The 21,548-nt window shown below is 30.3% G+C and overlaps 1 protein-coding gene and 1 long non-coding RNA gene across 2 annotated transcripts in view; both read left to right on the top strand.

Moving 5' to 3' along the window:
- LOC107162302 (homeobox protein abdominal-A homolog) overlaps positions 1 to 1,078 on the top strand; it is a 34,888-nt gene extending 33,810 nt beyond the window's left edge. The window contains exon 3 of the mRNA XM_015509137.2: positions 294 to 1,078. Within this exon, the coding sequence (XP_015364623.1) occupies positions 294 to 751 (458 nt within the window). The 3' untranslated portion in view covers positions 752 to 1,078. The remainder of the gene's footprint in view (positions 1 to 293) is intronic.
- A 13,673-nt stretch (positions 1,079 to 14,751) lies between these two features.
- Positions 14,752 to 21,548, top strand: part of LOC149058815 (uncharacterized) — a 136,487-nt gene continuing 129,690 nt past the window's right edge. Inside the window, exon 1 of the long non-coding RNA XR_016190120.1 lies at positions 14,752 to 14,997. This is a non-coding gene — a long non-coding RNA (uncharacterized LOC149058815). The remainder of the gene's footprint in view (positions 14,998 to 21,548) is intronic.

Here is a 21,548-nt window from a genome sequence, read left to right as displayed (position 1 = left end):
ACCATGTGTGCAGTTATAATGTGATATTACTTGATATATACGAAAAAACTATAGCCACCCGATGGTGACGCTATGCATTTTTATTACTATAAATTGTTCTCCCTAAATGACTGCGGGTTAGTTGAGATTATCTACGCCACTTTCCATTCAGCAGTCCTCTATAGGACATATCACCTACATTTTGTACTAGAACCAAGAACGGATATTGCTCTTTATAATATTTATATAAAAAAAAACACGGCAACTATATAGAACGTTTAACGAGCGCCTGTTTGTTTACTTTTTGTCCACAGGTCCGAACGGATGTCCGCGCCGCCGCGGTCGGCAGACGTACACCAGATTCCAGACTCTGGAGTTGGAAAAAGAGTTCCATTTCAACCACTACCTAACCCGGAGGCGGAGGATTGAAATCGCGCACGCCTTGTGCCTGACCGAGCGTCAGATCAAGATTTGGTTCCAGAACAGACGGATGAAACTCAAGAAGGAGCTGCGGGCAGTCAAGGAGATCAACGAGCAAGCCCGCCGGGAACGAGACGAACAGGCTAAAAAGCAGGATCACACGAAAATGGACGTAGTGGGCGGCGGTGGTGGCATGCACCAGCAGCAACAGCAACAACAGCAACAGCAACAGCAACAACAGCAACAGCAGCAGCAGCAAATGTCGCATCATCAGATGTCGCACGAACAGCACAAACTGCAGATGGGCGGCCTGGACAAGGGATCCGCCGACATGCTCAAGGCCAAAACGTAAACGCCGCGAGCGAGCGCGCAACAACGTTTCGCACAGTAATAGAGTAATGATATAATGATAATAATAATGATTAATTATAATAAGGTGTCGCATGATTATTATTGTTACTTATTGTATCAACAGTTGTATAGGATTTCTCTTTCGATTCGAAAAATACGTAAATAATTTATAAATATATATAATATATATTTATCTATATACAAACTATTCTTACATAATATTTATACATATTAAATATATTACATTCATAGACTTAATTTAAATAATACCTAATTATTATATTAATCACTAAAAAAAAAAAAAAAAAAAAACTGAAAAAAAATTTAACTCAAGAAATATTTTGACAAAATAGTATTTTTTTCAATATATTGTTGTTTCGGTACAAGAAACGACGCGAGTTTCTTATTCGTAGGCCTACATTTCTCTGTCCTTTTTTACTCGTACTATTAATATTCGAGAAAAAACAAACACTATAATAGAGATTCAAGAGCATTAAAATCACTTCCCTTGATTGCCGGTGTTCTACGATCCACAATATTATTCTTGTTATTACTAATAATAATAAATCTTTGCTGTCTAGTACGGCAATTGTCTTCTCCATAAGAATATATATTCTTTAAATTTTTTTGATCATATAATATGATGTTTATTACATTAGTTTTGTTTCTTTTTTGTCCATCGTCTTCAACGTTTTACGACAAAATATTGGTTTACATAACATTCTGATCATACTTAATAATATAATTTACATTATATACGTGTTTTGCGTGACAACTTAAGCATTAAAAAAAAAATCCGTTCTTAATATTATATTTGTGAAAAACGTCTGATGTCTCGAATCGTGTCTTGTACGGGATCACTGATTGGACGGCAGTGATAATATATTATTGTGGTGGTCGATTTCTCTGTGCCTAGGGTTACCTGTGCTTATCTGTAAACTGACAAAATCTTCCCATTCCCCAATGTTGTTCCCTACTTCCAACACGGTGACTGAGAATATTATTCATAATTATTTGGTCCGCACACAATCGGTCGTACAACGACACGGGTAGGCACAACTGGTACACCTTGTTGTACGGTACTCGCGGATATCCGTTGCACCGGGGCGCCTGCTTTTTAGATATTCAGTTTCCCGATGAGGTATTTTGAAACGGCGGCCGTCGTTGTTCCTATATACTTTGCAAGTATTATTATTATAATAATAATATTATACTATAATATTATGTACCTCATACCTATATAATATATTTAATATTGTTTCGTTTGTATAATGATACGGTTTTTTTTTTTTATCCATTTTTGTTTGTTTGTTATGTCTGATTCGGGCGCGTATGTACCACATAATATGTGTCCCGGTGTACGACTTGCATTTTTATTTTTTCCTGTTCGATATCATTTTTCGTTTCGTTTAAGTTTCCGAATGGCGCGCAGTTACGTTATCGCCGATTTCTTTTAGTTCAAGTTTGTATACGTTATTGTCATCGACGCATTTTCGTTCACATCTATTACGTTTTTTTTTTCATTTATCTCTCCGTACGTTGTGACCGATATTTTTTATTTATTTATTTTAGTTTTAAATACATTTACCAAGATAATATAGTTTAGCTCGTTTTTTTGATGCCCATATTCCTAGATAAAAATTGTTTCTTTACTTCAATCATTAAGCGTAATATATTATAATATAATTTGTTTGTTTAAAATTTTCATCGTATAGGGTTTATTTAACGTGTTAATTACACACAAAAAAAAAAAATAATACCGAATGAACCCTGATGTTTACCGAGTAAAGTATTTCCTCCCGACACTTATGTAAATATATATAGATTAATGCTTTATTAATATTTAATTTATTTTTACAAATCTTTCTTACGATTAAACATAATAATAAACTATTCAATTAATATATATTTAATTATTTTTTTGTATACCTACTGAAGTTTTTTATTATTATTATTATTATTATTATTATTATTATTTTGTTTTGTTTTCATTTGTATGATATACCTCTATATATATTTTTTTTATTATGCCTCTTTTATAAATCAGTCGTAAATTCGACAATCTAAACATATATTTTAGGCCTATCCAAAATTCAGAATTTGTAAACAGCTTCTATAGATATTAAGAAGTTTATCGCGAGCGTTTAGACTATTATTTAGATTGATTGAATTAATTTTAAAAATTATATACGTATTAAAATATTGTAATTTAACATAATTTATAGGTACCTAAGCATTTATGCATATTATATTTTTAAGGCCATCAAAAACATAATTTGGAAACGATTTTTGTTTATATCCACATATATACGTAATTATAGATTCAGGGTAGGTTTTTTAAAATTGTATAGACTGTCAAAAGTTTATCGAAACGACATAGAATTCCTAAAATTATTTAATACAAATCATTATCAGCAAAAATATTTTGTTGTCTGATTATATTATTTGGAAATATGATATTAATATTCTTATATCGTCATAATTGTTAAAAATAATATATTTTGTTGTTTCACACCAATTTAAACCGTAACGCTAAGTGAAAGTTATAATATAACTTATATTATAACGAAAGACAAATACGTAAATAGCATTAATGAATATAATTACATATATATATATATTATAAATTATAATATAATGTGTGAAAATTCGATCTGCTAAGACTAATATTTTTTAACTATATTTATTACTTATATATAATAATGATACGTTGACTTTTTTTCTCTGTCTAGTGTATGCAGTTTTTAGCGTAGTGTGTTTACGATAATATATATGTATATATATATAGATATATATATATGTGTGTACGTTTACTACATATACGTATTATATATAACGTAAATTATTTAAATGGATGTACTTAATCTGTAAATACATAATAAGAGTAGTGCAACACTGTAGGCTATTGTTCATTTTTTTTTTTTTTTTTTTTTTTTTTAATAATGTTCGAAATGTTAGTTTTAAACAATAATGTTTTGTTTTTCAAATGTACAATTTATTTTTATTTTTGACAATTAAACAAGCTTAAATTCAGTGCAATATAATACGTATATTTTTTGAAATTCATCTTTTTAACGGTGATGTATTTGACCAATGTTATACTATCTATAATCTTCTAACCGGAATCTTGGAGCCTGTGGGTTTTCAGTTTAATATAATATTATGATATTATACTTTATTATCGTATAGTGTTATATCGACTTCGAACGAATTTTAAACGAGCTTCATGTAAACTACTTTTTCACTGCACAAAATACACTATTATGAAGATGCGTGTGCATTGTGCGCAACTGCGATTCACACTATGTGCTCTGACGTTGGAAAACTGCAAATTGTTCGTTAGATTTCAATCTAACGGTATCGATTCCACCGCCGGACCCAACCCAACGTATAGTTTGGGGTTTGAAATTCCTTTTTCGTATAGAAGACCCACGTGGAGACGAAAATATATTTAATATTTATATCGTGTTTAATACGAGTACCTACCGATACTTAATTGCCAACGTGTTCAGTGCTGAAGTACCTATCGCCCGCGAGCTCTTAGAACAAGAATAAATACTATGTGGCGCCGCAATAAACAATATTGTACGTAACCATTGAATTAAGAGACGCTTGTGTATAATAATAATATAATATGTATATATTGTTATACGTTATTAAACCTACTTAATATAATGGCTGGTACACCTTGTGCAGTGTTGTTCTCGAGTTTTATAATAATATATAATGAGAGCGTGTTCGTAAAAAACGATCTTGTCTCGTGAATTAAATGTGTGTTCACATTCCGATGTAAGCACAGAATCGTGCTGTACAGCGTCGCTATAGGTACGTATGTCGCGCTTCGGCGGGTATTTATAAATGTCACATACTTAGCAGATATTTAAGATTCGACTACGCAAATATTAACTGTTGGTTATAGATATTTATACACAGTTGTAGGTTTTCGTTGTTTCGTATATTATTATTATAACAAGAACACAATATGTTTGAAATATCGCGCGTTACTGGTATAGAAAAAAAAAATAATAATTATAATAAATAACAAATATAAACTGCAGAAGCGACGTTGGTACGGAATTGTCAGGCATTTATTATTTTTACCTTGTGTACGTACTATAGTGGCAGTAAATTTTGTTCTTTAGCGAAACAAGTTAGACGATTCCGAATATATAAGCTTAACGAGTAGGTTTCATCTACATCGGTACCATACACACGTGTGTGTGTGTCTAAAAAATATTTTCATTTAAATGTGCAGTAAATGAGGCCAAGAAGATAAACTTGAGTAAAATTCATGTCCTGTCGTTCAAATCTTGAAAATTCTTGAAAATTTTCCCGAGAATATGAACACCAAACGTTATTACTGCGTTTTTTTTTATGCATAATATATAATTCGATAAACGATATGACGAAGTCACTTGATGGCCTTTTTAATTAAAACCAATCTTAAAAATATAGTTTATAATCTATTCTTGTTTATATATAATATGTAAATCCTTGTATGCCAATAATGACCAATGACGCCGAAGCTTATTTATTTAAATACATTTAAAAAAGACGTACAATATGTTATTGTATTTTATTTTATTTTATTGTATGTTATTGTATTTCAATAAACAATTATTTAATAAAATAAATCGAATTTGTTCCTTGAAATTGGTCGTTGAGAGGTAAGGTAAAATTATCCGACACTGTTCTCAAAATACTATAAAATTACCGAACGACGAAAACTAGATTGCTGTATTCCGCAACCGAGTGCTGCGCAGTAGCTGATCGTGAATCGTGAATGTTTTGACTGCTCCTCTGCGATTTCCAAATAATTTCAATCGGTCATTCCACAACGACCTGCCGGAATCGATTATAAGCGATATAAAAGTACATCATGATCTGCACACGCCATAGCGTCGTGGCCCGTCGGTGTGTGGCTGTGTTAAGTCGTGGGGTGGGGACTTAAAAAAATATTCAGCTACGTATAAGGATTCTTGTGCCGTCATTCGTAGGATAATCCAAGTTCTAAACGTGAAATCATAGCTGGATTTGATGGATGGATCTATGGATCTCGACGATAGCTCTTAAAATGTTAAAAATTGTATTTAAGATAGGATCATCGTAGTGATACCTGTGATTGCTGTTAAGGTTAAAAAAAAAAACGAAAAAATCAGCTCATCACAATATTGTATACATAGTAGTAGTAGTAATCAAAGTATTAACATTCATCTAAATTAAATATAATTTTTTTTTTTTTTTATTACTTTAAAGCCTATATAATTGTTGAAACTACTATACATATAATGAGAACATTTTACCGATGTTAAATTTGGTACATTTTATAGCATAGGTACTGCACAGGTTAAATATTAAGATATTTTTTTTGTCTTATAAGTTAGAAATTCCTTGGTAAATGGTTCCGGTGTATTACACATTCATGCGGGCTATGACTGATGGTTAATGCGGAGCTTCAAAAATTATTTGGCAATTGTCTAGGCCAGTTATGGCCCATTTGGCTTCTGTTTTGCAAAAAAGTAAAATTCCTAAAATAAACGCGATTTTCGAGGAATTTTGTTCTTCTAACTTTAACAAAATATATTAAATCGTGAAGATGACGATACGTCGATATGGTGTAGTATTTTACATATTGCGGATATGACGATGAAGCTTAATTCCCACAATCCGTCATTCATGACATGAATTAACATGTAAGGTATATGTGTGCGAGGTTATGTGCGTATACAGTCAATGGTGTAACAATGGATTTTTTTTTTTTGGTAGAGTGGGGCTAATATTAATTTCTCGTGTTTAAAATAATCATCGATAACGTCCTATAATGACGTAAGTTTAAGTTATCAACTCGGATATATTTTAAATCGTGTCTAATATCCAAACAAAAAAATTGTTAAAAACATATTATTATATATACTCAAAAATAAAAAAACACGTATGCGGTAATCAAATAATAGGTACAATTTAAAAAGCGTCTTGCGGGGTACAAATTCCTCTATTGACCTCTTCCCATTTAAATATACGCTTTGTACATTGTATGTATATGGCGCAGTTGTCGTCCGCGCGATGTGAGACTACGTGAGTATATATATTTAATTGTATACTATAGAGTCTATAGTATAGAGGAAAAGGTTTTACACAGTAATAATATAGGTACAATGTACATAATATATATATATACCTTCAACGAGTGGCAGATATACTATACCTAAAGTTCTAGTAAAGTCGGTCAATAATTCATAATACAGGGGCCTCGTACCCATATACCAGTAACATTTATTTACGAAATTTTTGTTGTTTTTTTTTTATTAACCCGACGAGTAATACAAAGGTAAATGACTATTATTGCAGTTTGCGATGTAGTTAAAAGTATATTTATTATTTTGTGATGGCAATTTTTTTTTAAATTAACTACATTATACCTATGTAGTTTAGTTGGGTACCGATACCTATTACACGTCATGTAATATCAGGAGAGAGTGATCTCGATCGGAATTTTCCGGCTAAACGATCGTCAAATCCGCCACTGCCTACAGCTAAGTTTATACATGGGTGGGTAAACTCGGGTATAATATGTGCGGTATGCTTCTGTCGTACACACAGCTGTAGTGTTATATATGTGTGTGTGTGTGTGTGTGTGTGTGTGTGTGTGTGTGTGTGTGTGTGTGTGTGCGCGCGCGCGCGCGCCTCGTATAATTCGGGGCAAATCACGCGATTTAACGTAATAAAGTTTTGTGTGTGTTTTTTTTTTTATACAGACCTATAAATGTAATACCCAATATTACGCCACCGTCGTGTACACACAAACCTTCGTCTCCGTCGTTGTACATATTTATATATATATATATATACGAGCTTTTGGCGTGTGTATAAAATAAACCGCCGCGTGTACCGACGATAATATTATTATTATTAATATACTTACATTATATGTGTGTAAAACAAAACAAAAAAAAAAAATGTCGTAAAAGTAGTTTGGTATTTTTTTTTTTTTTTTTTGGTTTCCGCGCACGTCGGCACGCTAATTCTTCGTTCTCGTAGCATATATTATATTAGGTAGGCACAGATAATATCATTTAAATACCGCGACTGCAGCAGCATTATGTTGGTGTATATGTATAGGTAGTACCCATGTTAGGTGCGTCGTTTTTAAATTTTTCGCCAACCACCCTTGTTCGATTTTCGGGTAGAAAACTACAAGTCGAGGAAAAACGCCAACCGGCGTGGCGGTAGCCCTCTTTTTAGCCGGGCGAGGGAAAATCCATATTATAAAAACCTTATACACATATATATATATATAAACGCGAGAGCGTCTTGTGCGTGTGTGTGCGAGATAAAATTACGGTAGAATATTGAAGGAGGGGTTGTCAGCCGGCGCTTACACAGAATCCGTGTGTGGGTGGGGAGGGGTGGTAGTGGTTCGGCGGTGGTAGATTTCTTACTGCGAGGGGGGGGGGGGTATACGCACGTGGTGGCTTGCGAAGGGGATGGTCGGGGTGCTCGAGGGCATATAAAAGCGTCGGCGACGATCAATAGTGTGTATAGCGTGTGCAGTAGTGGCGGCGGTATACATATACGTGGGGGGTGGTTGTGGGGAGGGGGTGAGGGCGGCGAGCGGCTAAACTTTTATGGAAAACGGTTACGCCCTGCGGAATGTGCACATAACCTGCGGACCCCGGGGCGGTAAAACGTAATTTTATCATTCCGAATTGATCGTATTCCCCGGGAAAATGTTCCAGACATCGGTTTCCAAATGGTCGCCGCTGTCGTGTGCGCGCGAGTAAAAACGAAAAGTATATGAAACATTATAATATACGGCGTCGTGTGTGTGCATGCGTGGTACGCGAATGACGATGGCCGGGGAATGAAATAATAAAATTAAGCGTATATTAAGTACCTATGTATAATGATTTATGAAACAATGCGACATAACAATATGATATTATTATTGTGAGACAAATGACGACGCGTTCGCGTGTACCAGCACCGGATTTTGGTTATTTAACGCGTGCAGGACGAACTTTCAGCGACCTCGACAATGTTTGCGACAGACCGTTTTCTGCACAGTGCATGTATAGTCGCGGTAGATCGGTGCAACGTCGTGCTATCGGTATTTGTATACTGCAATGCGCACTTCTACCGATGCATTTGTTCACCGCCGTTGCACTGCCCTAAAACCAGTACTGGATCGTCGGTAACCTTTGCGACGTAATTTTTTCTATCAAAATATCGAGCGTTTTTTTTACCGCATACGAAAACTGACTAAAATATTGTTCGCTATAAACCGTATGATGATTTTTGTAAGACAACGTTTTCAAAATTACAAAAGGCCATTCTACAGGAAAAATTGCGAAAATAATCGCTTAAATTAAATTTTGATCAATTTTTCTGTTCCATAAAATTACTTATTCTCTGTAGTGGATTTTGCTCTCGTTCGTTTTTAACACAAAGCCCAGCATGATCACGTATAGTATAAATCAGGCGTGAACACGCGGCACTCGTGTCAAAAGTGACACGTTTGTCAAATTTCAATGGCACGCGGGAAATTAAAATTGTGAAAAATTATGATATTCCTATATTATGTAAAATTGATTATATTGCTATATTATTACTATATTTTTTATGTTTTATTTAGTCTTTACAAACTTTGGGGACAAGAAAGATTGTTAACCCCTTGATTGCAAAAATTTGACACTAGGCCCAAAAGAGCGCTACCCCTGGTATAAATCATTAGAATTAATGTCTCTAATTTTAATTGAATACGCTGCGCATCGATTTAAGTATACAAGTACCTAAATACTATTGTCATAATACAATTTTTGAATTAATGTCGCCATAAATTTTACAAATAATTAAATAACTTCTGGCATATCGTTCGTCGTTTTCGATTTAGTTTTCTGGTTAATCGTAAATGACCTGGTCTCCCCTATCGCCGTTGAGGCCATAGTGTCTCATCATTTAATATGACCTCCATAGGCGGAAATTCTCCATAATTTTAGAGGGGGCTGATATTTAAAAATATTTTATTGCATATCAAAGCAAAAAAAAAAAATATATACACATAATATTACCCTAAACATTATTCAAAACTTAAGCGTGATTTATTTTAGATATAGATATAGTATACTATGCATATAACTTAGATACTCATACATATAATTACATTTTAACAATGAAAACTCTTTGTTATGAAACTAGAAAATATTTATTTTGAAATAGGTAATATATCTATTTTTTTGTGCAAATAAATCTAGTATGGCTTCTTTATCAATTTTTTTAGCAATATAATTTTCAATACTTATTAAATATAATATAGGTACTTAAAAGCCAGTAACTGAAAACCAATTCCACCCACGGTAAGTCCTAAACTGTATCTATTCTATATAAATATGAATAATAAGATTAATTAATCCTCTTTCCCAATAATAATTATTTTTATTTAGGTAGCTAAATGGTCTTCACCTACAAATAGTTTAACCAAATTATGCTAAAACTGTGAGCCAAGTAAATAAATATTCCAAATTCCAATACTAGATAATAAAATATCATAGTATTATATCATTAATCGTGGGAAATTATGTATTTTATTTAATATCAAGATATGAATTAATCAATAATGAATAGTACTTATGTACCCAATAGAATATAATAATGATAATAGTATAATATATAATATGTACCTAATAATCACAATAATAATATTGTACTAAGTATTTAATTTTTTTTTCATTGGCAATTCGAAGTTGTAAGTTCGTTAGTTATTGAACGATAATGATGAATGTTTTTCATCTAAAGGCTTATAGATAATATTATTACTATCTATTACCTACCTATAACCAATAAGGCAATAATTACCTTCTACCGACTATCGTGGTCTACTGTCGTCATAATATAAGTTTGCGACCAACATATTAAATTATCAAATTCGATGATTTGTATCAAAGGATAAGATTTAGTACTATTTAATATTTGTTAATATGCCATATTATTATGGTGATTTAGCTTAACAATTAAAAAAAAAAGTCCAAGGTTGGCGATCGCCACTGTCAGAGTCGACTGGTCTCTGGACCAAGGCTTCTGTATATTATTTTTTGTATATACCCATGTGTTAATAACTTTAAAGTCAGATTTTTAAGTGATCTACCGATCTTTCAGCCTGTAACGTAATATTATCAATCAGTTATCACTAATCAAATATGTCGTTTTTATATATAAAATCAACGAAGTTATTGAAAGGCTGCTTGAAAACTAGGTATTAAAATAAATAAAAAAAAATTATTTATCAAATATCGATGTATCGCATAAACTAAAAACATACTTTCGTTTTATGAAAACAAAGTTGAACCGTTTAAATTGTTTATTTGGATAAAAAAGGAAAATATTTTATACGCAAAAGTATGAACATTTGTTTAAATTTACAGTAAAAGAGATGATAGAAATAAATTATTATTGAAATAAATATTGGCTGATACGGTCATTGGAAACCATATTTTTTACTTAAAATTCTGTATTTGCATGGTTTATATAAATTATTGTTAGTAGCTATATTTATGACATAGCTTATAGCTAAAATAAGTAACGTTCAAAGGACCTTTATTTATGCTTATTTAAGTTTTGGAGCGCATTATGCGCTGTGCATATTTATTATATTCATATTCCGTGTACTAATATCATCGTCCGTACACTGTTTGTGTAAAGCAATTTATCGTCCGAAAATAAATCAACTTTTGTAATACCTACTTCTAAGCCTCCTCAGTGATCCTCTAAAATATATTATATATTTCATCATAGAATGCAACGAAAATGCAATGTGACTTGAGTAACACTATAAGGTAGGTAGGTATGCGTGATGACTAACGAAGAGTACATACAAGTTATATAACTAGATTATGTAAAACAACATTTATTTAAACCAGTAGGCCATCAATGTATTTTTAATTTTTTTTTCAAACCGAAATCACCGATTTATGGTTAAAAATTATTATCATTGAATTTGTTGTATTTTTAAATAGACTATATTTTATTTATGGGACTATATTTTATCTACAGGAATGTATTATAATCCATTATTTATTTACGTCAATCGATGGCGAGGAATAATATTATGCAATCGCTTTAAATCGTGTTATAAAAGATGCACGATACCTGTTATTGAATTTTTAAAATCGATTAATTTATACTAACAGTCAATTTAAATTAATTTTTTTTTTTAGATTCATCCTGGTTGCATTTACCTAACTAGAATACCTTTCTTACCAACATATTTGTTTAGAAAAGTATAAATCTGCCATCTTGGAGTATAGGAATATACTTATCAAAATTATATTTATAAAAATGTTTTTCTAATTCTTATAAGATATCATATCTTATTTAATTTGTGATAGTTCTTTGAATATTTCATTATGAAATGATTTTTTATTGATATTTCGTATAAAAATGAAGCTAAACATTGTGTTTCGCCCAAATCTTATATTCATATGTAGGTAATAACTAAAACTGAAATATGTAATTAGGAAACCGTAGTAATCACTAATCTAGTCGCCTTCCCTACATAAAAAAATGAAAATACTTTACCACCCTTTATCTTTTTGCATACACGACGTATCTACTTTTTATTTTTCAACCTAACATTACGACATGGTGATTTGTTTAATAAGAACTACTAATGTCATAAAATGTCATATTAAAAATAGTATTGTGGAGTCTTTATAAATCGTGCTCTATGAAAGGTAAACAATTTAAGTTGGTAAACTGTTATTTTGGTCTACTAATACGAGTATATGGTGGTTATAAAAACATAGTATTATCACCTCGGAGTATTAAAAGTGAATTTTTTGTAACGTAAGTAATAATTGGCAACATTACTCTTTCAATATTATAATTACTAACCTTTAATAAATATGGTTAGAAATAAGTGTTAAATATAAATAATAAAATAACATCAACTAGGTACTATTGTTTATATTATAATTATAACCACTTGGTTTTCAAAAAAATATTTAGTTATTGCTATATTAGTGGCATTAGTGCTATGCTTGACTAGTGGTGAATTGGCCCACATTGAAAATAATTCCTTTATACGCCACTGAAGGTTATTATACAAGGCGTAACAGATCTATTGGACCATTGCTATAGTTTTTTTTTCTATCAGTATTTTTTTATTTATTTTTTTTTTTAATGATTTCTAAATCTTTTCACTATAATTTTTATACCTTATATTTTATTTTATTTTTTTACAACTAAATTAAATAATTTAAAGTTTGAATTAAATTTTCTACTTATAATCCAAGATAGCTATTTTATAAATACGTTTTTAAAAACAGTTTTTTTTTCAGTCATTGATTTTTAAACAATATTCCAATTTATTTTTTGCTAATCAGCGTTTTGTTATCATTAAAAATTTAAAAGGTAGATCGATACTAATTACATATATTTTATCATTATTTAACATGACTTTGCGATGCATATACCACCACCAATGTTCAAATGGATCTGTTGTACCCTGTATAGTTATTATTTATTAATTATCATAAATCTGTTTTATATTTGTAATTTAGTTTTCTATTAGAACGGTAGATAGATTCTAATTTATGCTAATCTCATACATAAAATAATGATAATTATAATATTATTTCCTATAATATAAGCTGTTGCCTGTTATTAATGTTCAATTCAATGCAAACGTACCATAGAGAATATAAAAGTTTGTCTCATAAAATATAACTTAAAATTAAACTAAATGTCTGGAAAATGTCATTATATATTATATAGTAGAAGATCTCAAGTTTTTGCGAATACAATTTTTGATTTACGACAAAATCACATAAATCATTTTAAGGAGAAATCGTTATTGCACTTTAAAATATCCAGTCACAAATACCTATTGAACTTCAATTGCTCATAAAAAATGTATGTGGCTTTATGCCAATTTTTTCCAGTAAAAACTAATTTTACAAAGCAAATATGTATTACATTTTCAATCCTTATAGATAAGAATTTTCAATCACAAAATAATTTAAGTATTTTCATGGTTTTGATGAATCTAATAAAAATTTGAACTTTAAATGCTTAAAAAAAAATTGAGACGTCATTTTTTTTTTAATTGATATATTTACGAATTTTAAAGAATCTATTGTATTGCACGTTTTGAGCATTTTGAGTTTCTAAAAACAGCACAAAAAATGCCAAAATAATTTGAAATTAATTTCATGTTTCATAAAATATAAACTTAAATATTTCAGGTAATAATTCAAGTCTATACAGGTATTTATTTTTGATTTAAAATAAAAAAAAATGGATTTTGCCAAAAACTATTTCATAAAAAAAATTAATTTACATTTTTTTTTACTTTATGATTATATAAAATAATGACTGTTTTACTTTAGCCTCTTCTTAAGGTTACCAATTGTATCCTCTTTTTCACCTGAAATCTATGTCGGTGTAGGAATTTGGCGTATTTAGCCTATTACAATTAATAGTTATTGATTTTTGTCAACAGAAAATGAAACTTAATTGTTACAAATATGATACCAATCACTTTCTAAAAAATAAATAGTAATGAAGAATTAGTAACCTTGCAATTTAATGTTTTATAATCCATGTCACTCAAGAAAATTGTAGGATGTGATTAATTATAAAATAAAATATAGATAATATGGATTAATACGATTAGCACTGATTTCCGGGAATCATCTTTAGGTTAGGTTATCTAATCATCTTTTCTAAAAACGGGAAACAAAACCTACGCGACTGTTTAGAAGGATACTGGATAGCCAACTCTTAAATATATATTAAAGTATACTTAGACAATGGATTGGGCAGTCATACAATAATCATATTATGATACTGAAGGTTAAGTCTATTTTTACTTGTGTTTACGACAAAAAATTCAATGCAAATATTTCAAATCTGCAATTTACAAATATTGTCGCTGGATTATTAAGTTATTTTTCTAGCGTCTCAATATTTCACTATCTCGTTTCACATTATAATAATATTATTATTATTATTTTCCACGATCATTATTGTTATTAGTTTCGAACGTTTTTGAGGGGCGCTCGCACGCAACTGTACACGTTTTTTGCCGCACTCGTCATCGAAAGTCGAAGCGGACCCGTCGCCCGGACCACCATCGGACGCTGAACGTGCCTATATATACGCTTTGTATATTTTCAAGTTTTCACAAATCGTAAACGGAAATCGATTTGGCTGACTCGTCCGACACCATCGACCTGGAAATGATAATAAAAAGTAAGAAACCTCACTATACAGTATTATAATATTTTAGTACCTATACAGGCACCGAAAATGCGCAAACGATCATTATCGTCATTGTTTAGCTACTGGTAAAAGCAGTTGATAACTGCAAAAACTAAATTTTTGGGAAAATGAAGTTTTGTTCTTTATTTTTTCTATATCAATTAATTATTATAGGTAGATTGTTTTTGCAGAAATAGTTGGATAGTTATGTCCGAAATTCAAAATAATTTAATTTTGGTATAAATAAATATTAATGTTGACACTTTAAGTACAAATGATAACATTTTTCATTCAGCATTACTCATATAATACTAGTGTACAAATATTATATGAAATGTTGTAGTATCATCAATAACATTGAGTGCTAGGTAGGTACTATTAGGAAAAGTAGTACACAACTAGGTATGTACTAAACCAAATAATTAACAAATTAAAAATATATTCATGAATCATTAATAGTTATTTACTTATATATGGTTTTATAAATCGCTTCATGTGACAGCAAAATTATTATCCTTATTAATGTATAGATACTGCAAATATAAATACTGTTTTAGTAGTTTTAGGTGCTAGAAGAAAATGTGAAAAAACTAAAAGGCATTAAATTCTTTATGTCCTAACCGTGAACGCAATAATTGTTGTGTACATTTCGCTTTTAACTGTAAGAATTGTTGTTTATTGCGTTTTCCTCAAGGCATTTTTAATAAATATGACTTTTTAGGCACTAAATCTTCAAATCTTTTATTCTTTACAAATATAATTATTAATTACACAATATGTATACATATAGAATATATGATTTTATAGATATTTTGTGGCTACTATAGTGCATATTTATTATTTTCTCATATTTTAAGTAATATTTAACCATTATATTTTTTAGTGCATTTAATGTACATTTCTGATGATTATAGTTATTGAACAAACTGCTATCAATAAAATGACTAGATTATTATTTTTTATGTTTTTATGTAACATAATATTATTGATTAATAATTTTAATAATGAGATATTATATATTAAGTTTAATCTCGTTATTATTATTTTTTTAATTATCAATTAAACAAAAATACTTTGCTTTGATTTAAAAACAAGCCGACTTCGTTGTTCTTTCAAGTGTAGTACATTTAGATGTTTCATTTTCTTATGAAAACTAGATAAGGAGCAGGTACTATAAATAAGCAAAAAACAGCTTAATTAAATTTCATCTTCATACACAAAGTTACACACACTGACAAATCTAGATTCATGTATAGGTACCTAATAAGTATATATTATACAAGCATAATTTGTGCGTAGATATATAATTTTGTTTTTTAAATTAATTATTAGAGCCGTAACAACTTAGGTTATTGGCATATTGTACAATGTAAACATTAAATTAGGTGCTAAATAACTTTATGAATATTAAGTACAATGTAGATTATTTATAAAGGTATAACGTTAAAATATATAAGTACAGCATTGGTAGTGAGAGAAAGATAAAAAAAAATACAAATGTCAGATAAGGTTAACAATTTGGTTATTTTAAGAAACTTTATGATTTTGATAGTGTTTTCGTGATCAGGTCCAAGTGCTTCATATAGATGCTCAGGTATATTTATAGCTGTTCTGGTGTCTGCGTAGTTTTGACAGTATAGGAGGATATGTTTAACAGTTAAACTTCCCTACAAGTTGTACATAGATCTGGGTTTTCTCATCTCATGAAGTGACGATGTGTAAGCCAGGTATGTCCAATTCTTAGTCTATAAATTACAACTTTGTGACGTCTTTTGTTAAGGAGATATATAATTGTTTAGATTGAGAATGAAAGAAAGAATTGCGGTCCTTTCTTTTTTTTTTTAGATAAAACATATTAGTTATGGAAATTTTATTTACAAACATTGAATTCTATTGGAAATAATATGCAGGTTGAACATTATAAGGTAAGTTCACATTTTTAGAACTCAATTCAAAGTCCTATAATATATACGTTATATGAAAACTGTATTTAGTTTAAGATTTCATAGGTAATATCGAATGTGTATAATTTAATGCATTGTATTGTAGTGTGTCTGTTAAAGTCCTAAAACATCCTAAACAATTTTTTTAATTTAAATTGATTAGATTTTATCTTGTTGATTTATTCTTCTAAAATCAATATACCTAATAAATTGCTATGTTATAGTTTGAACATTCGTAAGTAACTATTGCATGGTATGTACCTATATTTTTCACCATAAAAACTAAATACCTTCATACTATAGAAAATAAGAATTTTTCATATTCAAATCAATAAAGCCGCAATATTTTATAAAAATAATTAATGCACCACAATTATACTTAATTTTGAGTTATAAATACTTAATATTAAAGTAGTAAATATGTAATATTTTATATTTGTTGAATGTACTGGGTAAATAATAGAAAATTTTGTGGCTTGTACATATAGTTTCAACTAATAAAATATCGTGTATATAACGTTGTAATCTTTGTAGAAAACTTTGGAAATTGTCAATTCACAACAAAATTATTATAGTTCCACATTGTCGTATACGAAACGGTTTAAGTTTATATATACTAATGCAGTTTAGAAAACCGTCTGAAATATAAGCACTCGTAAACAATTTATATGTTATTGCGCTCTTATTAAGTTTACGATCGTAAATTAATTTCTCTAGACGTATAAAGATAACCAAGAAGTACATGGCGTGATGGTGCTGTATGGCGATATAATATTGTATACGTACTAAACTCGACGGTGTTTGCAAAACTAGCTAGACGTGGAACAATATATTGGTTTTCAGTTTAAGTTTTCATCTGAGGTTTTTTAGTCAATAAAAAATTACGACTGTTGGTGCAGCGTCTTCTATCCGAACATACAATATTTCATATACCTACAGCACGTAGATACAGATTTTTACACGTGAACTCTTACTCCCAAGTCCCAAGGCGTCCACGTCGGTACACCATCATCCCCGCTAAAGGGTTGAACCTAGAGGATTATTTTATTCATTGGAAATAAGAAGATTCAAGATTTTCAAGAAGAAGAATTCGATGCGTATCGATACGTACCGACTCGTATCGAAATCTAAGACCGACACAGGCCGGTACGCATCGCTTGTATTGTGAACGTGTATCTTCTTGAACACCCAAAATTAAATCGATACGTATCGATATACTCCAATTTCTTCCTTGAAAATCTTGATACAGTGAAATCTCCGCTAACGGACAACTCCCAATAGCTATACAGACTTTTATTGGGAACCAATCACATGCACTGCAATTTCTACCATCTGAACTAGCTGAATAGCGGACAAAATTATAACTGCCACCGAACGTGTCCGGTATTTAGAGGTTTTACTGACGTCAAACTGTATACGTTTATACAACAGTATATAGAGGAAACCTTTATGTTCCACTTATATACCAGAGTTTATATAACTGCCGCGGCAGGTATCTTTTGGGATAAGTGCAATCCAGACGTGGACGTACGCACGACATTATACTTGATTTTCTCATCTGCCGCGGCGCGATGACATCCACCGTCGACATAATAATAATAATAATAGACATTATTTTTATTATTATTATGTGCTTTTTTTATTTTATCCGCATCATTATTATCGTCGTTTTGCGCCGTTAGGATTATCATTATTATCGTCATCGTCATCGTCTCCATCGTATTCGTCGTCATCATCATGATTATTATATTATTATTATTCTCGTGATTATTGCCGTCGTGCGTGTATATAGCAGGCCGCTCGCGCTGACCATTATTGCGACCAGGACTCGCTTTAAACCGCCGCCGTGTGCATTTTGTACTTTACGACGACATTTATCACGTTTACGGCCGGTTTGGCTCGTAAAAAAAAAAATTAATGCGCTGGCCGACGAAAATATTACGCGCGTAATTATTCCGACACGTAATATAATAATATTGTTATAACTATATATTATTATAATATATTATAAATTTTTTTGTTTTTTGTTTCGTATATTATGTTTCATAGAAAAAATGCGCTTTCGTTTACATACACTCACCGCCGTCGGCCGCGGCGCCCGTTTGAGTTCCAGCCATGGGCTTAACGTTTACAAACCGCTTTAGTTGTACCTATTTTTTTCCCCCATTTTGGATCCTGTAGTTGTATATTTATTACAGACATTTCGGGGTTTGCATACGTGATGCCGACTGGTACAAATTCAAAAATTTCATTAGACATATGTACCGATATTCGTATTAAGTTACCTGGCCTACCCATTTATAGCATTTAAATCATCTAATACGATCACATAATATTATTATGATAATTATCGTAGATTCATATTTTTTTTTTTAATTTGTCAACCAATTTGATTGATGATGGATATTGGATATATTGTTCGACTTTAGTTATTCATTATTTTTAAACCTTTTATTTTTACATATTAAAATCATAACAATATACGTGTAGTTATACGAGAGTAATATGTATAATATAATAATAAACTAATATGCTTTTATGTGTAAGCTTCTATTAACTAACACGTGCATATGTTTGTGAAACAATTTAGTTTGTGGACTAAAATATAAAATAATAATAAATTCGAATAATATATAATGTGTTGTAAGGTCGTCTCCGTATTACAATCGAACACTATGGCATACTTGCGTCCAGCAGAGCCAATTCTGTGTTTGATGATGAATCAGTTCCTAATAATATTAAAATAAAGGAGCCGAATATCCGTGTTTCTGAACCCTCTTCGCCTTACAAACGCGTACAAGACAGAAGTGTTTAAAATAATGAATTTTCGTTTAGCATAACTAATACTTTTTAACGTGTACTATTTAAAAAAAAATACATGTTATACTTAAAAATTTTATTTTCGAGGACCTGGAATAAAAATTACTTGGTGGGCCGAAAGTTGCAGACTAGAACATCTTATAGGCTTTTATTGATTTTTACATTTTAAATGTGTTATTATATGTATGTATTACATTTTTTATTGTCTTTTAAATACATTGCCATACAAACCCAACTACCTGTGTGTTACATTTTTACTTTTGCATTTTACTGAGTCCTACATCAATACATAAATTGCTTTTTGTGAACCTAATTTAGTAATTTTTACATGATATTTAGGAGAATTTCTTCATATCCATATCATATTTTTATCATTGTATTATTGAGTCTATTTAACTTGAGATTTAAATACTTAATGTTACAAACTTTTGAAGATCAAGAAGAAGTCCGACTTGAGTTCTTTCATTAATTTAATTTATTTTAATCATTTAGTTTTATTTATACAATTTTATTATATTTATATACTTCAAATTTTTACTCGTTGAAATGTCAGTTAATTTTCTAGGGCTTTGAAGTTATTTGTATACAATCTTACAGTAAATTTAATTAAATCCCAATCTAACTAGGAACATTTTGAACAATTCAGATTTTTAAATAATAATTTAATTATCAAATATCAAGTATATTACAGTGTATACTAACTGTACCTAAATCTGTATCGTGTCATCGTGATCTGTTGTCGGAAAACAAACTACGAGTATATTGACTGGCACGTGCAGTATGTGCACAACTTCCATCGTTATTTGGGTATTTTTGTATCAAACTATTCAGAAATTATTTACCATCTTAAATAATAATATGGTATATTACATTTTATAGGTGTGTAGTATAAGTTCTTCTGTAATTCCGTTATCTAGCTGTAAGGCCAAAGGCCACTGTCTGTTAAACTACAAATTATGTATCGGAAGGGATGCGATGAAAACAATTTTGTCACCCTTTGTGTACACACGAATGTACAATAAAATAAAGTATCGGTGATTTTCAGACCCTGTTTCTTGAAAAATATTGGAAATTAGCATATTTTTGCTTTATTTTTATTAACTACACATTTTTATAGTTATATTATGTCATGTTAACGCGGTGTTGTAATATTTTAAACACCCCATTGTGGTCGTTTATATCTGAATCTGAAATGGACCTTTATATACTATACTATCAGTCTATTATGTATTATATGAGCAATATAATATGTTTTCCCTTGTTTTTTCACATATATCAAATACACACTAAACACCTTCCCCGGAGCCGTCGTATAATATTTTATAGCCCGAGTATTGTTAAGAACGCGACAAACCGTCTTTACGAATGAACATACTGTATATATTTTCATTGAAGTCTCCCCAATTGTTCAAACTTTATAGATGTTTTACAAACGTTTAAATATTATGATTCCGCTAGGATCTTAAACCGCAACATTTATCACGTGTATAAAATTCGTATAAAAATAATTATGTACAAATAATAAACATCATAACGTTTTTAAGATATTTTGATTGAAAAGGGAATAAAAAACAATAGATTAAATTAATTTTCTACGTTTTTTACGCAATATTTTAAACAAAATAGGCAGATAAATATCTAATATATTATATTTGACTTGTAAAATAACAAACTCTGATGTCTGAATCATTTTCTAGCCAATAACCATATAGTAACTATAATATTTTAACAATAAAGTTGTTATGGTTGTCAGTTTAGTTACTATAAATTTTTTTATGT

Source organism: Diuraphis noxia, unplaced genomic scaffold, assembly GCF_037042655.1.
Source record: "Diuraphis noxia isolate RWA-SAM2 unplaced genomic scaffold, SU_Dnox_SAM2 contig0002, whole genome shotgun sequence".
Classification (NCBI taxonomy): Eukaryota; Metazoa; Arthropoda; class Insecta; order Hemiptera; family Aphididae; genus Diuraphis; species Diuraphis noxia.
This window is presented reverse-complemented; position numbering and strand designations above follow the sequence as displayed.